The 26,036-nt window shown below is 38.4% G+C and overlaps 1 protein-coding gene across 2 annotated transcripts in view; it reads right to left on the bottom strand.

The window, feature by feature from the left end:
* LOC132110369 (inositol polyphosphate-5-phosphatase A-like) overlaps nt 1-22,270 on the bottom strand; it is a 162,212-nt gene extending 139,942 nt beyond the window's left edge. The window contains exon 1 of one of the 2 annotated variants that reach the window (XM_059516917.1): nt 21,792-22,270. In XM_059516917.1, the coding sequence (XP_059372900.1) occupies nt 21,792-21,869 (78 nt within the window). In that variant the 5' untranslated portion in view covers nt 21,870-22,270. The remainder of the gene's footprint in view (nt 1-21,791) is intronic. The other variant, XM_059516916.1, reaches the window with a different exon arrangement.
* Between the last annotated feature and the right edge of the window lie 3,766 nt (nt 22,271-26,036).

Below are 26,036 nucleotides of genomic sequence, written 5' to 3'. Positions count from 1 at the left end.
ATTTGAATTGTATTCGAATAATAAATGCATAATTTCAGTTCGGGTGAAGAAAAGCTTTCTGCTTCTCTTCTGAGGCTCAAGATAGCGCATCGAGCAAAATATTACTGCATGTTTATTCAAAGCATTAGAATACATGACTGTGAAAAAAACATAATATTTAAAATAATGTTTATGAACCAATTATTATTAATTAAGTTGCTTAAAAGAACTATAAACAAAACAGCATCATGTATGCATGCATTGTTTAATAAATAAAAAGGGCGGAAAACCAGTCACACAGGATACATTTTTTCATTTAAAAAACATGAGATGCGCGAAATATGCGTTCTGTGTGAACGGCTTGGTTTCAGTTTTGATGTAAACAAGATTGATTTTTATTTATTTTTTTTAAGTGGCTTCAACTGGATAGGCTAACATAACCTTATAAGAAATGTGTCATTTATTCACACACAAAGAAAAATGGATGTGTGTAAAAAACAGAAGCAGGATGAAAACAAAACCGGTCAAAATGACATTAAAGCAGACAGACGCTATAAATCTGCAGAGACCACAAACACACATCGATCACGCTTTACGCTCAACACACTTGTGAAAATAAGGCAGCCGTGATCCTTGGGTTAATGGATAGATTTAACAAAATAAATTAACTTGAATACAATTTGAGTGCTAATTCTTTTCTTGCAATTCAACTGATGATCTTTGTGGCACTTGAATCAGCCGACAGCCATCTACATCCGCCATTAAAAACTAAAATACTGGTATCACTTTTTCAAAATTTCCCATACTTGACTCATATTCCCTTATAAAGGAGGTTTTCTCAATTGAAATCAGCCATTTCATTTATCTTATACCAACTGGTTTGTTTCAATCATGTTATCTGGAGTAAAAAAAGACAAACACTGATTAATTCCGTCCCATTTCCAATCTCCCTTTTCTTGCTTAAATTTTGGGACAAGTTGTTGCTTCTCAAAAAAAAAAAAAAAAAAAAAAAATCTATCTCTATAATAGTGTTGTCACGATACCAAAATTATTGTTACGATACCGATACCTAGTCAAGAATTGTGATTGATACTTTTTCGATACTTTTCCTGAACAGGGAAAATTCACGCTCAAATATCATTGCTGTGCTTTATTTTAAAACCGGGACAACATTCTAATCATATAAAACACTAATAAATGAACATATGAACAGCAGATATATTAAACATTTGAACGAAATATGAAATATCAAAATATAACAAATTTATTAGAGCAATGACATTCAATGTAAAGAAAATAAATTTAGCCGCTTTGAATAAAAATATGAACAGCGATTATGTATTATGAAATATGTATTCCAAATATTTAATATAGGCTATATGAAATTGCACTAGTGATGGTTCATCCGTGAACGAATCTTTGAGGTGAACGAATCGTTTTCGTTCAGGTAACCCACTGACTCATTTCTCATTCACTGAAGTTCCTCCCTCAACAGCAGTGCGTGAGCACGACGCTATTAGCAGTGCATGCGCAGCTCGTTAACTGCTCTGTGAACGGTTTCATCCTCTCAAAGAGTTACTCAAGATGTGACGGAGCATGTGATTTGTTGAATGTAGTGAACCCATACGCCCTTCACTGAACGAGATCGAGAAATCTTCTCATTCGTGAACGAGTTGAATGAACTGAGACATCTCGTTTATGAACGAAATGATTGAGTTTACGGGGTCAGTGAGCCAAGCAAGTAAATCTCGATCAGCAATCAGCAGATACAAAGCGCAGTTATAGGTGCTGTGCAGATACGCTCGTTTTCATATTTAGCATACAGAACATAACTCAACGTTTAATCTCTGATTAATGTGAATATTATATAGGAACTGTCTGACCAAACAATTAAAATGTTAATTATGCAAGAAAACCTCGTGCCTTGTTCATCTGAACAATTTATTTAAACGATTTAATGCGATTATGCACACATTTTAGCACAGTAAACAGCCAAATCAGTTTAGTAAAGCCACTAATGCAGCCATCTCGCTGCAGTGCTTTTTTGCTTCTTGCGTGAGGAGAAAAAACACAGACGTCCATAGGGAGGCACTGGAAGCGTGCGTTGCACACACCAACATGAAAGATGTCTCTTACTAATCTGGAACGCAGTCATTCTTTGAAGTATCGATACTAATAAATTTAGGTATCGTGACGTTTTTAATTTCTGAGAATCGCGATACTTTTGAAGTATCGTGCACCGTGCAACACTACTATATAAACCACTACTATATAAAGTCCATAGAGTTGAAACCGCATTGGTGAAGGTCACTAATGATCGGCTAATTGTCTTTCTGTTCAGATCCTTCTTGATCTCAGTGCTGATGTTGACACTGTAGCTCATTCTATTTTAATTGCTCGTTTAGAAACTGGTTTTGGGGTCTGTGATACTGTACTTATCTGGTTTAAGTCCTACCTTACAGATCGTAAGCAGTTTGTGTCTATGGGTGGATTTAGATCAAAGGTTGGTGTTGTGAAATCTGGAGTCCCTCAGGGATCACTTCTGGGACCCCTCTGCTTTTAATATCTACATTTTCCCACTTGGTCAGTTTTAAGATCTCTTGATCTAAAATTTTATTTCTATGCAGATGAAACTCAAATGTATATACACTCAAAACCTGATAATACTGTGTCTGTTTTTCTTTCTCACTATTTCTAAGAAAGAAATTGATGTTGCAAAAAATAGCTTTAATGTGATTTTTTTTATATAAACATTCGATTTTTTCTATTTTCAAAAGTTTTGAAGGCTTGTTGTTTTCACACATTTCTGAATGTTGTATTTTGATGTTTTATTTATGTAAAGCTTTTTGAGAAGTAACATTTAAAAGGCGCTATAGAAAATAACGATTACTATTTTATTATAAATAAAAACCTATATAGATTTTTTCCCACTACAGTGACAAGAATTATCAGGATTATTAGTATTAGGCCATAACATTAAGGATAATTAATATTATTAATAGTTATGAGAATACTAACAAATTATTTAAACATAAGAATTAGATTTATTTTGGATAAAAAAAATAAGAACTAGAAAAAAGTGTCAATATAAATAATTAAGTTTAAGTCTATGTACGTGCAAAGAGTCTGCAGCTTCACTCCAGACGCTGTGTGTGTGTGTGTGTGTGTGTGTGTGAGATAGAGAGTGTGAGAGTGTGTGTGTGAGAGTTTGTGTGTGTGTGTGTGTGTCTTGACTGGCAGGTGGGCGGTCCAGCAGACAGCAGTTCTCTGGCACCCACAGGGTTCAGTCAAAAAGAGAGCAGACTATAGGGAAGTGAGGCTTGTCCCCGTTTCATACATCCAGACCTACTTATTCTACATGCCCTATGTGCACACACACACACACACACGTTACAGAGAGAGACAGAAATAACTGACTGTGATATATACCATTAAACGCAGGGCTCCAGACTAAAACTTGAGAGCAAGCGCTGGGGGTGGCTGTTATTAAGCCTCTCATCAAAAAACCACAACTTGACCCCAAAGAACTAGTTAATTATAGACCAATCTCGAATCTCCCTTTTCTGTCCAAGATACTAGAAAAGGTGGTATCCACACAATTATATTCCTTCTTAGAGAAAAATGGTATATGTGAGGATTTCCAGTCAGGATTTAGACCGTATCATAGTACTGAGACTGCTCTTCTTAGAGTTACAAATGATCTGCTCTTATCATCTGATCGTGGGTGTATCTCTCTATTAGTTTTATTGGATCTTATTGCTGCGTTTGACACAATTGACCACAACATTCTTTTGCATAGACTTGAATACTTTGTTGGCATCAGTGGAAGTGCATTAGCATGGTTTAAATCGTACTTATATGACCGCCATCAGTTCGTAGCAGTGAATGAAGATGTATCATATCGATCACAAGTGCAGTATGGAGTACCTCAAGGCTCAGTACTAGGGCCGCTACTCTTCACGCTTTATATGTTACCCTTGGGAGATATCATCAGGAAACATGGTGTTAGCTTTCACTGTTATGCTGATGATACTCAGCTCTATATTTCTTCGCAGCCCGGTGAAACACACCAATTTGAAAAACTAATGGATTACATAGTCGATATAAAAAACTGAATGATGAGTAATTTCTTACTGCTAAATTCTGAAAAAACAGATGTGTTAATTATAGGACCTAAAAACTCTGCTTGTAATAACCTAGAACACTGTCTAAGACTTGATGGTTGCTCTGTCAATTCTTCGTCATCAGTTAGGAACCTAGGTGTGCTATTTGATCGCAATCTTTCCTTAGAAAGCCACGTTTCTATTTGTAAAACTGCATTTTTCTATCTCAAAAATATATCTAAATTGCGGCATATGCTCTCAATGTCAAATGCAGAAATGTTAATCCATGCATTTATGACCTCAAGGTTAGATTATTGTAATGCTTTATTGGGTGGTTGTTCTGCACGCTTAGTAAACAAACTACAGCTAGTCCAAAATGCAGCAGCAAGAGTTCTTACTAGAACCAGGAAGTATGACCATATTAGCCCGGTCCTGTCAACACTGCACTGGCTCCCTATCAAACATCGTATAGATTTTAAAATATTGCTTATTACTTATAAAGCCCTGAATGGTTTAGCACCTCAGTATTTGAATGAGCTCCTTTTACATTATAATCCTCTACGTCCGCTACATTCTCAAAACTCAGGCAATTTGATAATACCTAGAATATCAAAATCAACTGCAGGCGGCAGATCCTTTTCCTATTTGGCGCCCAAACTCTGGAATAACCTACCTAACATTGTTCGGGAGGCAGACACACTCTTGCAGTTTAAATCTAGATTAAAGACCTATCTCTTTAACCTGGCTTACACATAACATACCAATATGCTTTTAATATCCAAATCCGTTAATATCCAAAGTATTTTTAGGCTGCATTAATTAGGTAAACCGGAACCGGAAACACTTCCCATAACAACCTATGTACTTGCTACATCATTAGAGGAATGGCATCTACGCTAATATTTGTCTGTTTCTCTCTTATTCTGAGGTCACCGTGGCCACCAGATCCAGTCTGTGTCCAGATCAGAGGGTCACTGCAGTCACCCGGATCCAGTACGTATCCAGACCAGATGCTGGATCAGCACCTAGAAAGGACCTCTACATCCCTGAAAGACAGCGGAGACCAGGACAACTAGAGCCCCAGATACAGATCCCCTGTAAAGACCTTGTCTCAGAGGAGCACCAGGACAAGACCACAGGAAACAGATGATTCTTCTGCACAATCTGACTTTGCTGCAGTCTGGAATTGAACTACTGGTTTCGTCTGGTCAGAGGAGAACTGGCCCCCCAACTGAGCCTGGTTTCTCCCAAGGTTTTTTTCTCCATTTTGTCACCGATGGAGTTTCGGTTCCTTGCCGCTGTCGCCTCTGGCTTGCTTAGTTGGGGACACTTCATCTACAGCGATATCGTTGACTTGATTGCAAATAAATGCACAGACACTATTTAACTGAACAGAGATGACATCACTGAATCCAATGATGAACTGCCTTTAACTATCATTTTGCATTATTGACACTGTTTTCCTAATGAATGTTGTTCAGTTGCTTTGACGCAATGTATTTTGTTTAAAACGCTATATAAATAAAGGTGACTTGACTTGACTTACGCAGACACACAACTGTTAAACAGAACTACACTACTACAGGGTTCCTACAGGTTTCTTCAAGTTAAATTCAAGTCTTTTTAAGACCTTTTTAAGACCATTTATATAACAAATTAATACCTATTTCACGTTCCTACCAGCAAAGAAAAACAAAATCCTTGAACGTGTTTTCATTTATTTTTCAAATGTGGAATGGGTAAAAGATAAGCCAAGCAGGTGTGAAAAATAAAAACATTTCAGTAGGCCACAAGACAGTTTGCCGAACAATGTTAAGTTGTTTTTTAACATTAGCTAGCTACTTATTCCATGCTGGAAATATGGGGAACTGAGAGACCCCTGAACAATAAACATCGAAAATTAGAACTCAACAATACATTAAGTTAAGAAACACAGTCAACTCCTTAGTTCTTCACTCAGGGCAGCAATCTCTTTATCAAGGACTGCCAGTTCCATCAACTTCTCCTTTATCGAGACCATGTAAATGTTTTAGCGATGTCGGAGTCAGGGAACATGCATTTGAAAAGCTCTGAGACACCCTCATTTCCACTGTAGGACTGGTGTTTAGCGATTGTGTTAAGAGTCCACAACACCTCGGCTTTCATTGTTGGCGTGGACCCAAAAGCTTTGTGCAGATCCACTCTAGTTGCGGTCATAGCTGAAGGGTCTGCAGCGCTAGCAGCAAGCTGGCTAAGGTCACAAATCGCGTCTTTTGCGCGCTCAAGTTCGTTATTTTTAATGTAGGCGCGCGGTATGTGCACTCATAATGGAAGAGACGCGGTCGCGACGCGAACGCGGTATGACGCGCCCATTTTTTCCAGGCGCGTCCGCACCGCATCGAGTTAAAAACATCTCAAGGGGCCGTTCACATATCGCGCCTAAAAACGCGTGGAAAACGCTAGGCGCGCCACTTTCTCCTCCTTTCCAAAGCGCTCGGGCACTATCCAGAGGCGTCTGCTGTTGCTAAGCAACCATGACCTGTTCTCTCCATGAAGACGCAGAAATTTCAGCAAAGGATAAATGGATTTGCAGCACTAAAAATCACTCGCAGTAGCTCTGCTACTAAATTTATTTCAAAATAGCAATCCATATACAGCTATGATCAGCTGTTCCTTCATCTTGGCTGAGCTTTCTAAGTTGTTACGGGAAAGGATGAAGCTGATTGGTTAGTTCTTGTCACATGACCCGCGGTGCGCTTGCGGCTCTCTGAAAAGTTGAAATGTTTTTAACTCAATGCGGTGCGGACGCGCCTGGAAAAACGGGCACGTCGCGACCGCGTCGCTTCCATTATGAGCGCGCATAACGCGCGCCTACATTGGAAATAATGAACTTGAGCGCGCAAAAGACGCGATATGTGAACGGCCCCTAACACTAGTTGGTTGAAACACGCAGGCGATGGAAGGAGTTTGTTTTTGTCCATTGAGAGCATTCATGTGCTTGGATTTTTTTTGCATATGGTGCAAAAAGCCTCAAAAACGTTGCTGTCCACTGGTTTTAACCAATGACGAAAATAGTTTTTATCCAGCCACGCTTCATTAAATTTACATTTCCCCATAACCTCAGAATGAAATTGGTAACGTTAGCTAGCTAACGTAAAAACAAACGTTAAAAATATAACGGCGTCAGTCAACCTTTCCTATGGAATGCTGAGATTTTCTTTGTTTTTTCGCGCTTCTCCTTTGCTTGTTGCTCGAGGTCTGTGTTGTGTGTTTTGTTGCAGTCTATGGTTGTGGTGCTGTAGCACGTGATCTTCATTTACTGAAGGCATCACATGTTCACAGTATTTTGTACTGTGACCCGGGGCTACGTTGCGTTCTCAATTATTGGTTCCGTAACTCTTTATTTATGATACGTCATTTAATCAAAATAATCGTGGTTGACAAGTGAAACTTTTGAGGAAAATTACAATACATAGAAGTTACATACAGCACAATTTTTAAGACCCAGACATCAAAATTCAAGACTTTTTAAAGTCTTTTTAAGGTATTATTTCCAAATTAATAAATTCAATGCTTTTAAGGCTTTTTAAGACCCCGCGGGAACCCTGTACTAGAACTCGGAAACACTGCTTGGGAAATAATACTAAATAAATTACTCAAATATGAAAACCATCAACAAAGCAATCTAAATCGAAGAAGTACTAAAACTGAAATAAACTGAATAATAATTGAATACATTTAATAACAGAAATATAAAAAGAATTAAATTAAAAGCACATCAGAATTTTTTTAATTAACAAAATAATTTAAATGAAAAATGAAAATATAAAGTTGATTCAAATTATTAATAAATACTATAATAGTATATAAATAATACTTTTTTATGAAACTAAAAGTTAAAAAATATTACATGAAAGCCATAAATTAAAAAAAATTAAAAAAGTTAAAGTAAGCTGGAGTACTAAAATGATTAAAAATGAATAAAATTAAAGCTAAATAATATTAAAAGCTTTTAATAAGAGTTTTTTAACAAATTTTAATTTAAAAAAATATAAAAGCTGATTTAAAAAAATAACACTATAATAGTATAAAAATAGCATAAACAGACAAAGAAAAAAGTAAAAATAAATAAAAAATATATATCAAATATATAAACTTTAATCATTTATTAAATTTACTGAGTTTTTCCTAAAAGAGATCAGAAGACTTCCACAGACGTGGCTCTACACGGAGGAAACACACACCTCACTCATGACAGGCAAACATCTGCTGCGACCGCTGAACTCAAATACTGTTCTTCTGAACGCTGTTCAACATTGATCCGAATCAGAAATGTTTCTTGAGCAGTAAATCAGCATATTATTCTGATTTCTGAAGATCATGTGACACTGGAGACTGGAGGAATGATGCTGAAAATACAGCGGAGCAATCCAGAAATAAATTACACTTTAACAGAGATTCACACAGAAAACAGCTGTTTTACATTAGAATAATATTTAAAAAAAAATTTAAAGGTACTTTTGATCAAATAAATGCAGCCTTGGAAACAAAAAAAGTGTTTTTGAACAATATGCTATATATTAATGTATCAATTTCAGTATAAATTTTTTTATTTAATTTACATACAGTAAATTACAGAAATGTGAATTCAGTGGAACATGTTTAATTGTCACGAAAGCAATGTAACAATGCAATGCAATCCTAAAATATATTCTTCACATTCTTTTGAGGTTTTGTTTGTTTGTTTTGACAGGTTTCGCGAGATTCTCTCGTATCCGTATGCACGCACGCACGCACACTTACCAGAAACAGCAGTTCAGAGGAAAAATGCATGTTTTACAGGTTTCTGCATATTGAATCACAGCATTTCTGTTTGCTTTTCACACGTCAAAGCGCAACATCAGCGTTTAATGAAAACTACAGTCAAAGCCGCAGGACCTGTGCATTTAAAGAGACAGAGACCCCATCAAACAGCATCTAGCCTGCATTACCCAGTGCACTCCAGTATGATAATCACTGGAGGGGAAATAAACAGCTGAAGTACATCCACTGATAGTCATGATATTGAGCAGATCATAGGTGCGTGTTTGACACTTTCAAATGAAAGCACCGTCAATGTGCTGCAAGTCACAAAAAAACATTTGAGCACTAGAACTCTCCATGACAGACTTAACACCTGTTATATCTGGTGTTTTCACTACTAGTGCCTTAAAGCCACAGTTCACCCAAAAATGATATCCATTGGATGGTATTTTGGAAGTTGATGGCTAACAGAAACTGTTTGCTAATCAACATTCTTCAAAACATCTTGCTTTGTTTAGAAGAAACAAATTCATACAGGTTTGAAGGTAAGTAAATGACAGATTTTTCATTTTTTGGGCAAACTGTCCCTTTAAGAGAGCTGCTAACATGGTTTGCTATCAATATACAGTAAGAGCAGATTGGCAGAATGTTTTGGAAATGCATTTTATTGTTCTCAATTTCCTATTGTAAATATTCTAAAGTGTTCTGGCGCTTTCAACAAACCACATGATGGAAAATATTAAAGGCCATCCTTAAAAATATTCTTGTTTGCCGTAACCCGACCGACCCTGCCAATTTAGCACAGACTCAATTTTTTTTTTTTTTTTTTTTGCTTTTAGTCCGACCGACTTGCCGATTGTAAATTTGCGTTAAGACCGACCAATTATTTTTTTACTCTTCAAAGAACTAATACAAACACAATAAAATACTATTAATTATATTTAAGTAAGTATTGTAAATATATAAATTGCCTTGGCCTACATACAAATGAAGGCTATCTTCTTTAATTAAAAAAAACCCTTGACGTCATCTGTGTTTACGGATGTCACACTGTGTCCTGTGCGTTCGCTTCGTCTCAGACTCTCACTCACTGTCAGAGTCAGCGGTTCGCGCTTGGTAATGATGGCTGCGCCTGCAGTAAACTAAATGTTCACGGTCACTGTTCAAAGTCATACGGGTTCAGGCACCATAATACATCTAAAAACATTCATTAAAACAGCTCGACACCGCTTTAACTTGGCACAAAGTTCTGGAAAAACTGTGCCCAGATCTTTTCCCATCCCTTCTCCCGTCTAGTCTAAAACCATGACCGTGTCGACTGTCACTTTATGTTCGAGAATCTATTGCACGAATCAAGCACGAATCAACCAACACAAGTTTCGAAAACGAAAATAAGAAAATGATTTTAACGACCTTCTCTCGGAGCGCGACCAGGTTTTTTTTTTTTGAACCGGCGTCACACAGCAACTGCAGCTTCGGACAAACACGCATAACAGCAAATAATACTCCTGCACAATGTTTCTCTTTTTACAACAGAAATGTGAATTCAGCCGGTGTTCAGTCTCATACAGTTTCGGGCTTGAATCGCCTAGGGCTGTCAAAATAGCCGAAAAAACTAAATTCAAATTTTTTACTTAAATTAGGGATGGGCGTTTTCCGCAAATATCACATTCGAATATTTGAGCTCACAAAAAATGAATATTCTAATATTTGTTTATTTAAATTAACTGACGGCACAGACGTTGGCGGGACTCACAAATAACGGTGTGCTAAGCGAATACGTTTTGTGAAGCGCTTCGTGTTTTCGTTTCACCACTGAATGGGATCCTCATCTGGTGGAATACATGGCTCCAGCAAGAACTGTCCCCACTCGTCTCAGCTGGACTCTCTGTAATCATCGCTGGAGAACTGGCTCAGCCTTTCCGACGAGTGGGCATTGCATCCTCTTCATCGTTGGTGTAGGCGGCTGCATCCGCACCACTCGCATCAAGGAAAATGTTCTGATAATGTTCAAAAAAGTTTTTTTTCTTACTTCTCTCATGTTTTCATCGAGAAACCTGAGATGTTTGTGCCGAGGGTCTATTGCAGACGCGAGAAGAGGAGTTTTCACTGCCTTCTCCAAGTTAGCGGTGTTTATTCGTTGCTTGAGAGATGCAGCAACAATGTTCTTGAATTCTGTCAGTTTCTATGATTCTCCACGGCATATTTGAAGTACTGTAGAAGACCGCAGTTCTTAGGGGCCTATCACTTATCGCGTCTTTTGCATGCTCAAGTTCATTATTTCCTATGTAGGCGTGCGGTATGCGCGCTCATAATGGAAGCGACGCGGTCGCGATGCGGTCGCGATGCGGTCGCGATGCGCTCTCGGTGCGACGCACCTGTTTTTTCCAGGCTCGTCCGCACCGCATCGAGTTAAAAACATTTCAACTTTTCTGAATGCCTCAAGCGCACCGCAGGTCATGTGACAAGAACTAAACATTCAGCTTCATCCTTTCCTGTAACAACGTTGAAAGCCCAGCCAAGATGAAGGAATTGATCATAGCTGTATATGGATTGCCATTTTGAAATAAATTTAGTAGCAGAGCTACTAAAAGCGATTTTTTGTGCTGCAAATCCATTTATCCTTTGCTGAAATTTCTGCGTCTTCTGCTTCTGCCCGAGCGCCTTGGAAAGAAGGAGAAAGCTGTGCGGCTAGCGTTTTCCACGCGTTTTTAGGTGCGATATGTGAACAGCCCCTTATTCATTAATTATTTTTTGCTTGCATACATCTTCAAATATGCCGTGGAGAATCACAGAAAGTGACCAAATTAGGTTTTATTGTGAAAATTGTTTTTTTTTGTGAAATTCGAATAGCATTTTTACTTATCGAATAATTAGAGCAGAACGAATATTCGAATGTTCGACTATCCGTGCACACCCCTAACTTAAATATGATCAAAATTCAAATTGTATTCGAATAATAAATGCATAATTTCAGTTCGGGTGAAGAAAAGCTTTTTGCTTCTCTTCTGAGGCTCAAGATAGCGCATCGAGCAAAATATTACTGCATGTTTATTCAAAGCATTAGAATACATGACTGTGAAAAAAACATTTAAAATAATGTTTATGAACCAATTATTATTAAGTTGCTTAAAGAAATATAAACAAAACAGCATCATGTATGCATGCATTGTTAAATAAATAAAAAGGGCGGAAAACCAGTCACACAGGATACATTTTTTCATTTAAAAACATGAGATGCGCGAAATATGCGTTCTGTGTGAACGGCTTGGTTTCAGTTTTGATGAAAACAAGATCTTCTCCACATTGATTTTTTTTTTAAGTGGCTTCAACTGGATAGGCTAACATAACATTATAATGCAATGACACATATATTGTCATCGCATCTCGTGCGCGTACACGAGGTGAAAGATGAGAAAGCAGATCCTGTGTGTCGAGCTCGTCCGCCTTTGAGAGTTGTGTAGACACAGCTGTGCGCGTGGCGAGATGGACTGGAACACGTACCGGGGTCATAAGGCAGCTTCCTTAATGCACACCTAAAATTCATATGTGCATTCGAATGTGGATTTTTATTTTAAATTCGACGAATATTCGAAAAAATATTTTTTTTGATAGCCTAAGAAAATCCCCAATGCGATTTTGTTGTTGTTGAAATGTAATGGTAAACACAGCCATGTTGAAGCCTGCAGTAAATGTTTTGCATTATGGCAGTCCACTCTGCTTATTGTTATTCGAGAATGTTGCACTCCTGTTTGTCATTTTGCACGTAACTTCACGCCAATAAATCATCAGAAATATTGGTCTTTACCAATATATTGAATCTTTACATTCCTCCTGCCTGTTGTCCGTGGATTTACCTATATTTGGTGTTATTTGCCGAATAAAACTTTAGACATGCAAAATCGATTTTACAATCGATTCAATGAACACTCGTCACTCAAATCAAACAGGATTTTTTTCACAAAAGTGACAACACAAGAAAGCAAAGTAAACGTTCTCTCATTTGTAGGTTGCATTGATACGTAGCGGTGGATGCAAGTGAAACAGTACCTCATTTTTTTTCTCACCTGAAATTTTTGACAAAGATTTAAATGTGTTTGTGGTCTATATAGCCTGCATCAAAATGAGGTTTGCAATGATGCGCCCGAAGGCACGGGTTGAAGACCCAGTCAGTGACGTCACGATATGCTAATTTGTTTAAATTCATACCGACGTCATCACCATCACAAAAATTACTTCTTTTTTTTTACATTGAAACTTGAAAAAAAAAAAATAGACCGACCTACCGACCCTTTTTTTTTTTTTTATTACTGTTACTGCAAACCAAAATATTTTTAAGGATGGCCTAACCGCTCCTTCTGCATCATGCACGATTCACGAACACAACCAGTTCCTGTGAAATTCCTCTTTATATTGAACAGGAAAAAATAAAAAGGAGAAAAAAAAAAAAAAAATCGACACACCCATATTTCACTTCTAGTAAACGATCAGCACTGCAGAACGGATTTCTACAGGACAACCATTCAGACATCGCAGCAGAAATAAAATAGCGCAGAACTCCTGAAAACAGCATCTTCTGCTCATGTGTGCTCAGACTGATAAGAACACTCATCACAGGTGGAACGACCCTCAGATCCAAATATAGGATCACTACATTCATACGCTGACTGAACATTGAGAATCACTGCACACGCATGTGTGAAAACAACCGTCTGTTGACCTCTGACCTGTGAACGTGCAGAACCAGAAGACGTCTGACAAGTAAAACATGTAAATGTCACACCACACAGATGAAGTCTGATAACTCTGGTTTATTTATAATGGGAATCTCATCACGACTGATCTAGATCTGGAACCAGATGCTGTACAAGCAGAGGGAAATAATGAGCTCTTGAGAGAACCGAAGAACCGGCTCAGATCTCTGCTAACCAGACCTGCTCAAATACAGAGCAAACGACAAAAAGATGTTCTATGAACGTTCTTCTTAAGTTATGAACACGTTGTTGTTTAATGTTCTCTGAACGTTTCGATGAAAGTCCAACTGAACTGCTTCGTAAAAACATTCCATGAACGATTTATAAATAACGTTTTTGAGCTCACGTTTTGAGAACATTATTGAAGCCCAGATAACGTTGAACAAATGTTCTATTAAGGTTACTAAGTGAACCTTTGTTCATAACTTTGAAAAAATGTAACAGTTAATCTTTTAATTTAAGGCCAGTTCTATGTAGTTTCAACCCAATTCAGAAACAAAAGCTAAATGCTGATTTCTGTATAATCTATGTTTGTATTGAATGTAGTCTACTTACTGTGCAGTTACTGCCGTTAATTTCAGATGGTTATGGTTATTGTTTTCAATAGCCAAAAGCCAGTTTGGCCTATTAAATACCAAATGAATCTTGTTTATGCACACATTCCTTCTTTCTTGTTTGTTGCTTAAAGATACAAAAAAAAAAAAAAATCGGCCATGAAAAATCATGATCGTGCATCCCTAGCAAAATCTACTTTTTATATACAGAAAACGTATATATTCCACTCTTATTAAATGTACCATTATTCTTCTAGCATACGGAATTGACCAACTTCAGTGATTATGTGTGATTTAGTAGCAAACTGAAGAGAAGTTTGAGACTTTTCTTACTTCATACACAATTTTTTTTTTATTTCTTGATGATTTGATATGTTATAGTGACTTTATAATTTCAAAATATAGAGCAAAAGTAGAAATGAATGACTAATAAGCCAATAAGTGCTGTCTACTGGTTACAAGTGTGATTTGATGTATTATATTGTTCATAAGTGTGTTTACCGCTAGGGTTGTGACGGAGGAAATTTTAAATCGGTTAATCGACGAGTGACAACACCGTAATACTGATATCACCGTGGTGGGGGGGTCGTATGAATCTTCATTTGAGCGTTTCCTCTTTCCCTCACTTTCCTTTGCTTTAGTAGCTTGTAAAAGCACCGTGCGCATTTTACTTTCACTTTCAGCGGCAATTCGGCATCAACTGCTTTAATTCAATTCAAGCAACAACAAAATACAACGTAGAGCATAGACCTTTTATTAAGAAAACTAATAAAAATACACCATGCTATATGCCTAATATAAAAGAACAAATAACTTACAAAGTATTCCTTACAGTGACCCAATTAAACGACTCGCTTCACCTTCAGGTACAACACAACATCACATTAACCATCTATATTAAACTCATGAAGTGAGAGAAGAGCAGCAGCAGGCTACAGTCGAGTGCAGAATCACAGGCCTAAACTCTACACACCTCATTACCTCCACTCACGCAGAGAGGCATTCTGGGTAAAGTAGCGTTTAACACATGAGCCTGACACGCTGAGTAATTGAGGATAGAATTATTCCTCGCTGCTGTTTCTGACTGCAGCTGATCTATTTGAGTGTGAGCGAGGAGCAGAGGAGTTTCCTCCTACGAGAGCATCTCATCGTCACGCACAGCATTCTGGGTAACATCGCCCCATGCCGGCCGCTCGTTCACCATACATGGCCACTGGCCCGTGCCAAACGCTGCAATACTGACGGAGCTCCAGCAGATTTTTGTAATGATTCCACAGACTTCCCATGGCTGAAGAAAGCCAGACACACACACACACACACACACAATCACATGAACTCCCATAGAGTATCACTTCCCACCTCCCACATCCACAGCCCAGGTGCTCACTCACATCAGCACATCAAGAAAAGATAAAAATACTTTAATGAATCAGACAGACACACAGCTTTCATTCCACTCAAGCATCCTGGGAACTACAGGACGACCGCGCAAAAACAAATCAGCAGGAAAACTTCACAGCAACGAGAGACTGAATATTCTCAGAAAAAAAGAGTTGCAATTAGTCATTTAAAAAATTAAGTGAAATGAGAAAAGGGTTTTTTTTATTATTATTTTGAGGGGGAAAAAGCAAAAATATAAAATAAAATAAATTGTAAAAGAAAATATCACGATTAAAGTTGCAGCAATATGAGATTAAAATCAAATCGAATTAAAAAAATTATAATAATAAAGAATTACAGGAACAACACCAAAAATCTAAGATTACAAATAAAAAGTCATTAAAAAAAGAAAATACAAAAATAACAGGAATGAGGTCAAAAATTATTTATTATTTTTTATTTATTTTATTATAAAAAATCTTCGAGTCTTGAGTTTTTTGAAAAAGTCAGAATGACTAGAATGAAGTAAAGAAGTCTAAGATAACAAGAATAAAAAGTCATTATGTTTTGAAAAAAGATTACGAGAATAATATTAAAGATCTACGATAATGAAATAGTTGCAGCAATGAGATTGTATTTGTGTGAGATGTGATTGGTCAGTTCAGCGGTGACCTAGCAGCAGCTGATGACTGCACAGCAGCCATAGAGAACACGACACAGCACTAGATCAGCTAGTGAACACATCATGTTACCAGCAACGCTTGTGTCCTGAACATTACTACATCAAGCCTCTCAATGCCAGCGCAGGCTTTCTTCTCGCTTTCATGCCACATGTTTACATTCCAGAAGAAAGACGAGTCCAAACCCGCATGAGTTCTCGCACTGACGCAGCTCTTACGCAGACACACAACTGTTAAACAGAACTACACTACTAGAACTCGGAAAAACTAAATTACTCAAATATGAAAACCATCAACAAAGCAATCTAAATCAAAGAAATACTAACACTGAAATAAACTGAATAATAATTGAATACATTTAATAACAGAAATATTAAATTTTTTTAATTAAAAGCACATCAGAATTTTTTTAATTAACGAAATAATTTAAATGAAAAATAAAATATAAAGTTGATTCAAATTATTAATAAATTCTATAATAGTATATAAATAATACTTTATGAAACTAAAAGTTAAAAAATATTACATGAAAACCATAAATTAATAATTTTAAAAAAAAATTAAAAAGTTAACACAAAAGTAAGCTGGAGTACTAAAATGATTAAAAATGAAAATTAAAGCTAAATAAAAATAAAAGCTTTTAATAAGAGTTTTTAAACGAATTTTAATTTAAAAAAATATAAAAGCTGATTTAAAAAAAACAACATACTATAATAGTATAAAAATAGCATAAACAGACACAAAAAAAAGTAAAAAAATAATAATAATAAAAAAATATATATATATATATCAAATATATAAACTATTTAATCATTTATTAAATTTACTGAGTTTTTCCCTAAAAGAGATCAGAAGACTTGGAAAATAGAGAAGGAGAACTTATGATCGTCTTTTTGTCATTTGAGTCAACAGCTGCATGTATCAAGAATATGAAAATATGAAGCTTCTGCTGTGTTTCCACAGATGTGGCTCTACACGGAGGAAACACACACCTCACTCATGACAGGCAAACATCTGCTGCGACCGCTGAACTCAAATACTGTTCTTCTGAACGCTGTTCAACATTGATGAAGATCAGAAATGTTTCTTGAGCAGTAAATCAGCATATTATTCTGATTTCTGAAGATCATGTGACACTGGAGACTGGAGGAATGATGCTGAAAATACAGCGGAGCATCACAGAAATAAATTACACTTTAACACAGATTCACACAGAAAACAGCTGTTTTACATTAGAATAATATTTTAAAAAAAATTTAAAGGTACTTTTGATCAAATAAATGCAGCCTTGGAAACAAAAAAAGTGTTTTTGAACAATATGCTATATATTAATGTATCAATTTCACTATAAATTTTTTTATTTAATTTACATACAGTAAATTACAGAAATGTGAATTCAGTGGAACATGTTTAATTGTCACGAAAGCAATGTAACAATGCAATGCAATCCTAAAATATATTCTTCACATTCTTTTGAGGTTTTGTTTGTTTGTTTTGACAGGTTTCGCGAGATTCTCTCGTATCCGTATGCACGCACGCACGCACACTTACCAGAAACAGCAGTTCAGAGGAAAAATGCATGTTTTACAGGTTTCTGCATATTGAATCACAGCATTTCTGTTTGCTTTTCACACGTCAAAGCGCAACATCAGCGTTTAATGAAAACTACAGTCAAAGCCGCAGGACCTGTGCATTTAAAGAGACAGAGACCCCATCAAACAGCATCTAGCCTGCATTACCCAGTGCACTCCAGTATGATAATCACTGGAGGGGAAATAAACAGCTGAAGTACATCCACTGATAGTCATGATATTGAGCAGATCATAGGTGCGTGTTTGACACTTTCAAATGAAAGCACCGTCAATGTGCTGCAAGTCACAAAAAAACATTTGAGCACTAGAACTCTCCATGACAGACTTAACACCTGTTATATCTGGTGTTTTCACTACTAGTGCCTTAAAGCCACAGTTCACCCAAAAATGATATCCATTGGATAGTATTTTGGAAGTCGATGGCTAACAGAAACTGTTTGCTAATCAACATTCTTCAAAACATCTTGCTTTGTTTAGAAGAAACAAATTCATACAGGTTTGAAGGTAAGTAAATGACAGATTTTTCATTTTTTGGGCAAACTGTCCCTTTAAGAGAGCTGCTAACATGGTTTGCTATCAATATACAGTAAGAGCAGATTGGCAGAATGTTTTGGAAATGCATTTTATTGTTCTCAATTTCCTATTGTAAATATTCTAAAGTGTTCTGGCGCTTTCAACAAACCACATGATGGAAAATATTAACCGCTCCTTCTGCATCATGCACGATTCACGAACACAACCAGTTCCTGTGAAATTCCTCTTTATATTGAACAGGAAAAAATAAAAAGGAGAAAAAAAAAAAAAAAATCGACACACCCATATTTCACTTCTAGTAAACGATCAGCACTGCAGAACGGATTTCTACAGGACAACCATTCAGACATCGCAGCAGAAATAAAATAGCGCAGAACTCCTGAAAACAGCATCTTCTGCTCATGTGTGCTCAGACTGATAAGAACACTCATCACAGGTGGAACGACCCTCAGATCCAAATATAGGATCACTACATTCATACGCTGACTGAACATTGAGAATCACTGCACACGCATGTGTGAAAACAACCGTCTGTTGACCTCTGACCTGTGAACGTGCAGAACCAGAAGACGTCTGACAAGTAAAACATGTAAATGTCACACCACACAGATGAAGTCTTTGTGGTGAAAAGAATACGTTTTTCCAGTCTCTTATTGTTCTAGCAACGTTTAACTTCAACCTCAAATACATGCTACGCAATAAAAAAAAATCAATCCCAGAATGCACTGCAGCAAGCATGATGAAAAAATGATGAAAGATGGTGAAAAAAGCAAGAGAAAAAAAATATTCAAATGATTTCCATTCGCCGACAACCAGCCAAATTAAAGCTTGGTAGCTTAACATTTGATTATGTGTGTGTGTGTGTGTGTGTATATATAAGTAAATTAAATGCTGTAAAAAATTTAGTAAAGGAAAATTATACAATTTTTCTGTAAAATTAAAATGCAAAGATACAATATCAATGTGAACATGGCCTTTTAAAACTATGAATTTGACCAGTTAATTATACCTATATATATATATATATATATATATATATATATATATATATATATATATATATATATATATATATATATATATATTACTGAAAGTTGATTCTTGCAGAAAAAAGGTAAACCTAAGTATAAACACTCAAATGTAGGGCTGCACAACTAATCGAAATCACAGATAAATCGTCTGGTGTAGTGTGATTATGAAAGATGTTATGCTTCCAAAATTGATCAGGAGTCCAGGACTAAAAAAATAAAAATTTACACTCGAGAGTAAAAAATTAATTTTCAGTTAGATGCAACTGCAAACTAAATAACGCAACTCTTATATCAAATGTTTTATTCTTTGCAAATATAGCTATCCAAGTAATCTGGTAAAACTTCCCATATGTGTTACAGCACAATATATAGAATCACAAAATATGGCAATGTCAGTTTTGTCACAGAGCCCTACTATAAAGAAAGCTCACTAGGATCTGGAGCAGAGCTATGAGTCCCGTCTCTTTTCTTCTGATAACATTTCCAATTAATATCAGCAGCGCTACATGGGTTCTGTTATTATTACCCAACAGGATGGGTTTCAGGTTTTGTCTTCTCCAGGTGTTCACTGATGGACTGGAGTGCTGTGGATTATTGTGATGTTTTTATCAGACTCTCATTCTGACGGCACCCATTCACTGCAGAGCATCCATTGATGAGACACTGATGCAGTGCTACATTTCTACAAACATGATGAAGAAACAACCTGTTTTTTGGGGGTTTTTAAATGCCATTTTCCTGAGATTCGCCCATTTACAGCCGCTTCCTTTCAGCACATGATGCTCTGATCTCAGTGACCTCTCACTATCCCGGCCCAGACGTTAAACCACATTTACGGGTGTAATCTCGGCACCTGTGCAGTCGATCCATCTGGACGCCAACCAAACCAGCAGCTTTGCATAAAGCAAGTCATTTATTTATCCTGAAGAGCATATGCCTCCTATAGGTCCTTTACGGCTTTTAATGTCTCCCATCTTCCCAGAAGCACTTCAGGAGCATCTCATCAGAAGAACTACAGTACAAGACTTCTTTATAACAGCACTTGCCAAAAACCGTGGAAGCCGTCCAGCCCTAAACACCTCATCTTGTGATCGCTAACAAAGAACTCATTTACTTCATTCACGTAATTTGGAAATATCCATGCATTTGTGGCTTGTGCAGCACAAAAGACCCATTGAGGGACGAGACGAGACGTCTGAACTTGTCAAATATTCAGGTGTATGTGTGCATGCAGGACTCTATAAGCTGGTTTTGGCCGCGCTCTCCTGTAAAACAAGTAATGTATAAACCGAGATATTCATAAGACAGCAGTTCAGCGGTCACGACAGGCCAACTATTAATAACTCAAGACAGTACGGGACAGTTCCTCTCCACACGCGAAAGAAAACACCAAACAAACAGATCTGGCCTAAACTTCTCAGAAAGAACTACAGACAGTCAAGTACTGCCTCGTTTACAGAACATCTTTAATAGCTGAGATAATACTTTACTACTATTTATTCAGAGGAACTTATTTGCTTAAACCTCAACTCGTCCTGGTCTACCACAAGTTTGCGTAATGGTTTTCATAGAGCGCGATAACAAATGAGATTCTGATTAATCCACAGAGTCAGGAGTGAATATGAGGAGGACAGAAGATAAAGCGTTAGAAGTTATTCTTCATCATTCAGCTCAAAAACATTGTCTAACACAACCTCTTGCATTAAACAAGGCTCTCGCACACTTTGACCCACTCGTTTCCATTACATTTGGGATTATTAAGGAGTTTGAAAGCCAAAAGAACATCGTTAACACTTTACAGTAAGGTGCATTACTTACTACTTTAGTTAACATGAGCTAAGAATGAGCAATACTTCTACAGCATTTACTAATCTTAGTTCATTTCAATATTTATTAATGCATAATTTAAATCAAAAGATGAGCTTGTTAACATTAATGCACTTAACATGAATTAACAATGCATGACTGTTTTATATATTAACTAGCATTTACTAATGGGGCCTTATTGTGAAGTATTACTCGAATATCAATACTGTTAGAAAGAAAGAAAGAAAGAAAGAAAGAAGACTAATTTTTTGACATCCATACATAATATATATATTATCAAACAATAATAATGTCAGACCAAAAAAAAAAAAAGACAGACACATTAACCAACATCAGATGAGTATCCAGTAACTGACACGTGACTAGTGTGTTAACCGCGAAACTAAACGTCAATCAACCGGAGACCGTTAGGAACTCTGAGGGGACACTGAAAGGTCGTGGGTTCGACTCTATTCGTGTTAATTCATCAAGTCCCGTCATTACCCAGCACACTTTACCTCAGGTTACAGCAGCAGGACTCACTCTGAGTGCACTGGTGTGGAAGAGAGCTTGTGTTATTAGTAATAAACACTTACATCTTCAAACAGCGATCCGACGTTGGCGGTGACCAGCAGGATTCCCGCGCCCTGCGCCGTCAGCTTCCCCGCCATCATCACCGAGCTCGCCCGCCGGTCTAATGAGCTAATCTGAGCTGTTTTCGGAGCGAGCGCAGCTGTGGAGTAGAGTAATGGTTCGTGGGGTTAAACGATGCGGGTTCGAGTCTCGATCAGCTGGGATCGCGCATACTCGTGCGCGTCTAGTAACGCGATATCAGAGCGCGCTCCGTGCTCGATGCGTCAGCCTTCACTTCCTCGCCGTCTCGGCCATGGTTTGGAGAGTTCCCCGGTTTAATCCTCGGCGGGTGGCGGTCTGCGGAGCGTGTTTCCCTGGCGTGCGGCTCTCCCGTGCGCGCATCGCTCGCGTTTGTTGAGGAGGACACGCCGCTGCTGGAGTGAGTCCTGCGCTGCGCTGACGTCACGGAGCCTATGGGAAAACGCGTCTCTTAAAGGGGCAACGCGTGATGGGCGAGCCTGCAAAATAATAAATAAATGAATTTAAAAATAGGAAAATAAGTAAAAGAAAAAATTGCTTGCTGATTATTTTTTTTAATTAAATATAGTCCTACATTTATTTGTGTATATGACTTTTCTTCCATTATTTTATTTTTTTACTTTATTTATTTTTTATTATTTTTTATATTTATTTATCGTTTATCATTATTTATTATTTTATATTTATTTATTATTAAATCAATGGAAAAAATAATAATTGTAAAATAGTTCTTTTAAAATGTAATGCTGACATTACTTTTTTTATGGCTTTTTGATCAAATATCCATCTATCTATCTTTCTATCTATCTATCTATACGCACTTAATTGCACTGTTAAATGTATGATGACGTTTTTAATGTGAATTTAAAAAGAGAAATACTATAGTTCATCTGAAAGCTGTTTGACTGACAATAAAGTGCTGCATATTCTGTCATCTTCTGAGGGATGTTGCATGAATTCTGTGAAATAATCTGAAAGCGAATCGCATCTTGTGTAATCTAAGGAGATTGGATTTTATACCATCTGTATAATGTCACATTAATTATTCCATCAGTCCAGGTAAATGGACACAGTTCTGATGACAATCAAATATAATCATTAAGCGGGAGTGTGTTTGTAGTCGATTCCCATATAGATATACACATGAAAGCAGGCTGGTCATGCTGCCAAGTGACTCAGTGACATCCGTTTGAGGAGAGCAGGAAATTATCACACCGCAACAACTTATTCAAAGTGTCCACAGCTGGGACTGACAGCGCATGAGCCATGTGTGTGTGTGTATGTGTGTTTTTGAGTGAGTATGAGAGTGTGTGTGTGTGTGTGTGTGTGTGTGTGTGTGTGTTTTTGAGTGTGTGTGTGTGTGTGTGTGTGTGTGTGTGTGTGTGTGTGTGTGTGTGTGTGTGAGAGAGAGAGAGAGAGAGTGTGTGTTGGGGCAGAGCTGACTGCTACCAACCACGTTCATCGGTGGCGGATAATGGACATTCCTTTTTTAGATTTGAAGGTAAGCTACGAAATAAGCTGGGGGCTCCGTGCGGGGGTCCCCAGACAAATAAGTAGTCGTGGACCAACAGCGGAGGTCTATCAGGTATGGAGGGACTAGTTGAGTGGCATCACTAGATCCGTTGCAAAAACTCCATTTATGCCAATGATACTCCTCGACATGGCGAGTACAGTCCGCCATCAACTAAGACTGCTGCCTCCACTGCTCTGTGGGTAGTCTTCCGTGAGCATTTCGTCTCCTCAAGACAAGGCTGCATTGGGGACACGCGAGAGGCAGGCTCAACAGACAGACACCTGGCAGCCCCCTGCAACTCCACCGTCCATCTGGTTGTCTAGAGTTCATCTCCTGCCACTGGATATTGGATTCTGGAGTGAAGCTGTGGAGATAGGGTTTGCGCACCTCTCTCTTCACATTAATCCACTCTCTGCGTATGCTATCTCTTCACCGTACAAGTCCTTCGGCGATAGGGTAAATGTGACGGAGGCAGGTCTTGGATCAGACTGGCAGCCTTTAGCATGAGCCCTGCATGCACAAGCGTGATGGTCGTTGTGTGGATGCGTTGGAACAGCGTCCACCTTTGGTAGCTTCTTGTGTGACTGAGCAGCCCTCTTCAGGGTCCGCACTGCTCACCCCCAATCGGGGGGAGGGTCTAGAAAAGGTGACCCAAACATTGCCTGTTCCCTACACACCAGGACGGCCCACCGCTGTCGTCAAGGCATCCCATTACACGGTCGAAAATATAAATTGAAACTATTAATTTTGGCTACATGGAACGTACGCACACTTCTTGATGTGCAGATTGGAACTAACCGACCGGCGCACTGCCCTGGTTGCGAACTAGCTTAACAAATACAAAATCGGCATTGCAATTTCGAGTGAGACCCGACTCGCAGGAGAGGACTCGCTAATAGAAGTCAGGCAAGGATACACCTTCTTTTGGAAGGGCCTTCCAGAAGATACCCGCCGTCTATATGGAGTAGGTTTTGCCATTAAAAGCAGACTGCTACAGAACATCCCAGAGTCTCCTGTGGGAATCAGTGAGCGGCTGATGACTTGGCGCATTCCCCTTGTGAAGGGTCACAATGCAACCTTGATAAGCACTTATGCACTAACTCTGGATGCTGAAGAAAGCATCAAAGACGGCTTTTACGAGTCTCTTGACAGAGCTCTTCACAAAGTTCCTCACACTGATAAACTTATGCTTTTGGGAGACTTCAATGCCAGAGTAGGCACCAGCAACATGCTCTGGCCTGGGGTAATTGGGAAATATGGTTTAGGCAACATGAACAGGAATGGCCTGCGACTCCTCTCCCTCTGCTCTGAGCATAAACTGGTCATAACCAACACAACTTTCCAAATGAAAAATAAATACAAAGCATCATGGATGCACCCCAGATCAAAACACTGGCACCTACTGGACTACATTATAACCTGGCAACAAGATCTACATGAAATCTCCGTCGCCCGAGCAATGCGTGGGGCGGAGTGCTGGACAGACCATCGGCTGATCAGATCCAAGATACACCTAAAGGTCCGACCTCAACACGCCAGGCAACAACCCTCAAGATGGCTCAACGCTCAAGCTTTAAAATCTCCTGACATCACTGCATCGTACCGTCGCTGCTTGGCTAATAACCTTTCCTCCACTAACACTCATCCCCTACGCAATACAGCTGAAAGCGCATGGGCTAACCTTAGCTCAGTTATACAATAAGCCGCTTCCGATACAATTGGTTTCACCTCCAAACGTCACCAGGACTGGTTTGACGACAGCTCCCTTGAAATACTCAACCTTCTGTAGGAGAAGTGTAAAGCCCTCTCTGCCCACCTCTCCTATCCACAATCTCCCTCTCTACACTCACACTGGAATAAGATCCGTGCTGAGGTGCAACAACGGCTTCGCATAATGGAGAATGACTGGTGGCTTAGGAAAGCCCATGAAATTCAAGGTTATGCGGACACCAACAACTCTCAAGCTTTTTACGATGCAATAAAATCACTATATGGACCCCAAAAACGCAGAATCACCCCTATCATATCTGCAGACGGCACAATTCTGCACAAGGACAAACAAAAAATTCTTGAGCGTTGGGCTGAACATTTTAACACCCTCCTTAACCAATACAATCCGACTGACCCCACTGTCCTGCAGCGCCTTCCAAAGCTCCCACCTGTGCATGAGCTAGATGACCCTTCCAGATTCTCAGAAGTCCTGGCAGCAGTATGAAGTCTCAAGGATAATAAGTCTGCTGGTCCTGATGGAATCCCTGCAGAGGCTCTAAAGAAAGGCGGGTATCTGCTCACCAAAAATCTCCACCAACTTATCCAGATAATATGGGCACAAAAAGCTGTTCCACAAGGCTGGAAAGACTCTCACATTGTTACTATCCACAAGAAAAAGGGCGACAAGTACATCTGTGGAAACAGTCGTGGGATATCCCTGCTCTCTGTGGCAGGGAAAGTATTAACAAAGGTCATGCTGTTTCGTCTTACTAAGCACATCACAGAGAGAATCCTTCCTGAATCACAGTGCGGCTTCAGAAAGGATCGGTCCACCTCCGACATGATCTTTGTTCTACGCCAATTGCAGGAGAAGGCTAGAGAACAGAACAAAGATCTGTTCATTGCCTTCATCGACCTGGCAAAGGCTTTTGACACCATTGACCGCCAAGTCCTTTGGGTCATTCTGGAGAAGTTTGGAGTGCCTCCAGGTTTCTGGAAATCCTAC

This window comes from Carassius carassius, chromosome 30, assembly GCF_963082965.1.
Source record: "Carassius carassius chromosome 30, fCarCar2.1, whole genome shotgun sequence".
NCBI lineage: Eukaryota > Metazoa > Chordata > Actinopteri > Cypriniformes > Cyprinidae > Carassius > Carassius carassius.
This window is presented reverse-complemented; position numbering and strand designations above follow the sequence as displayed.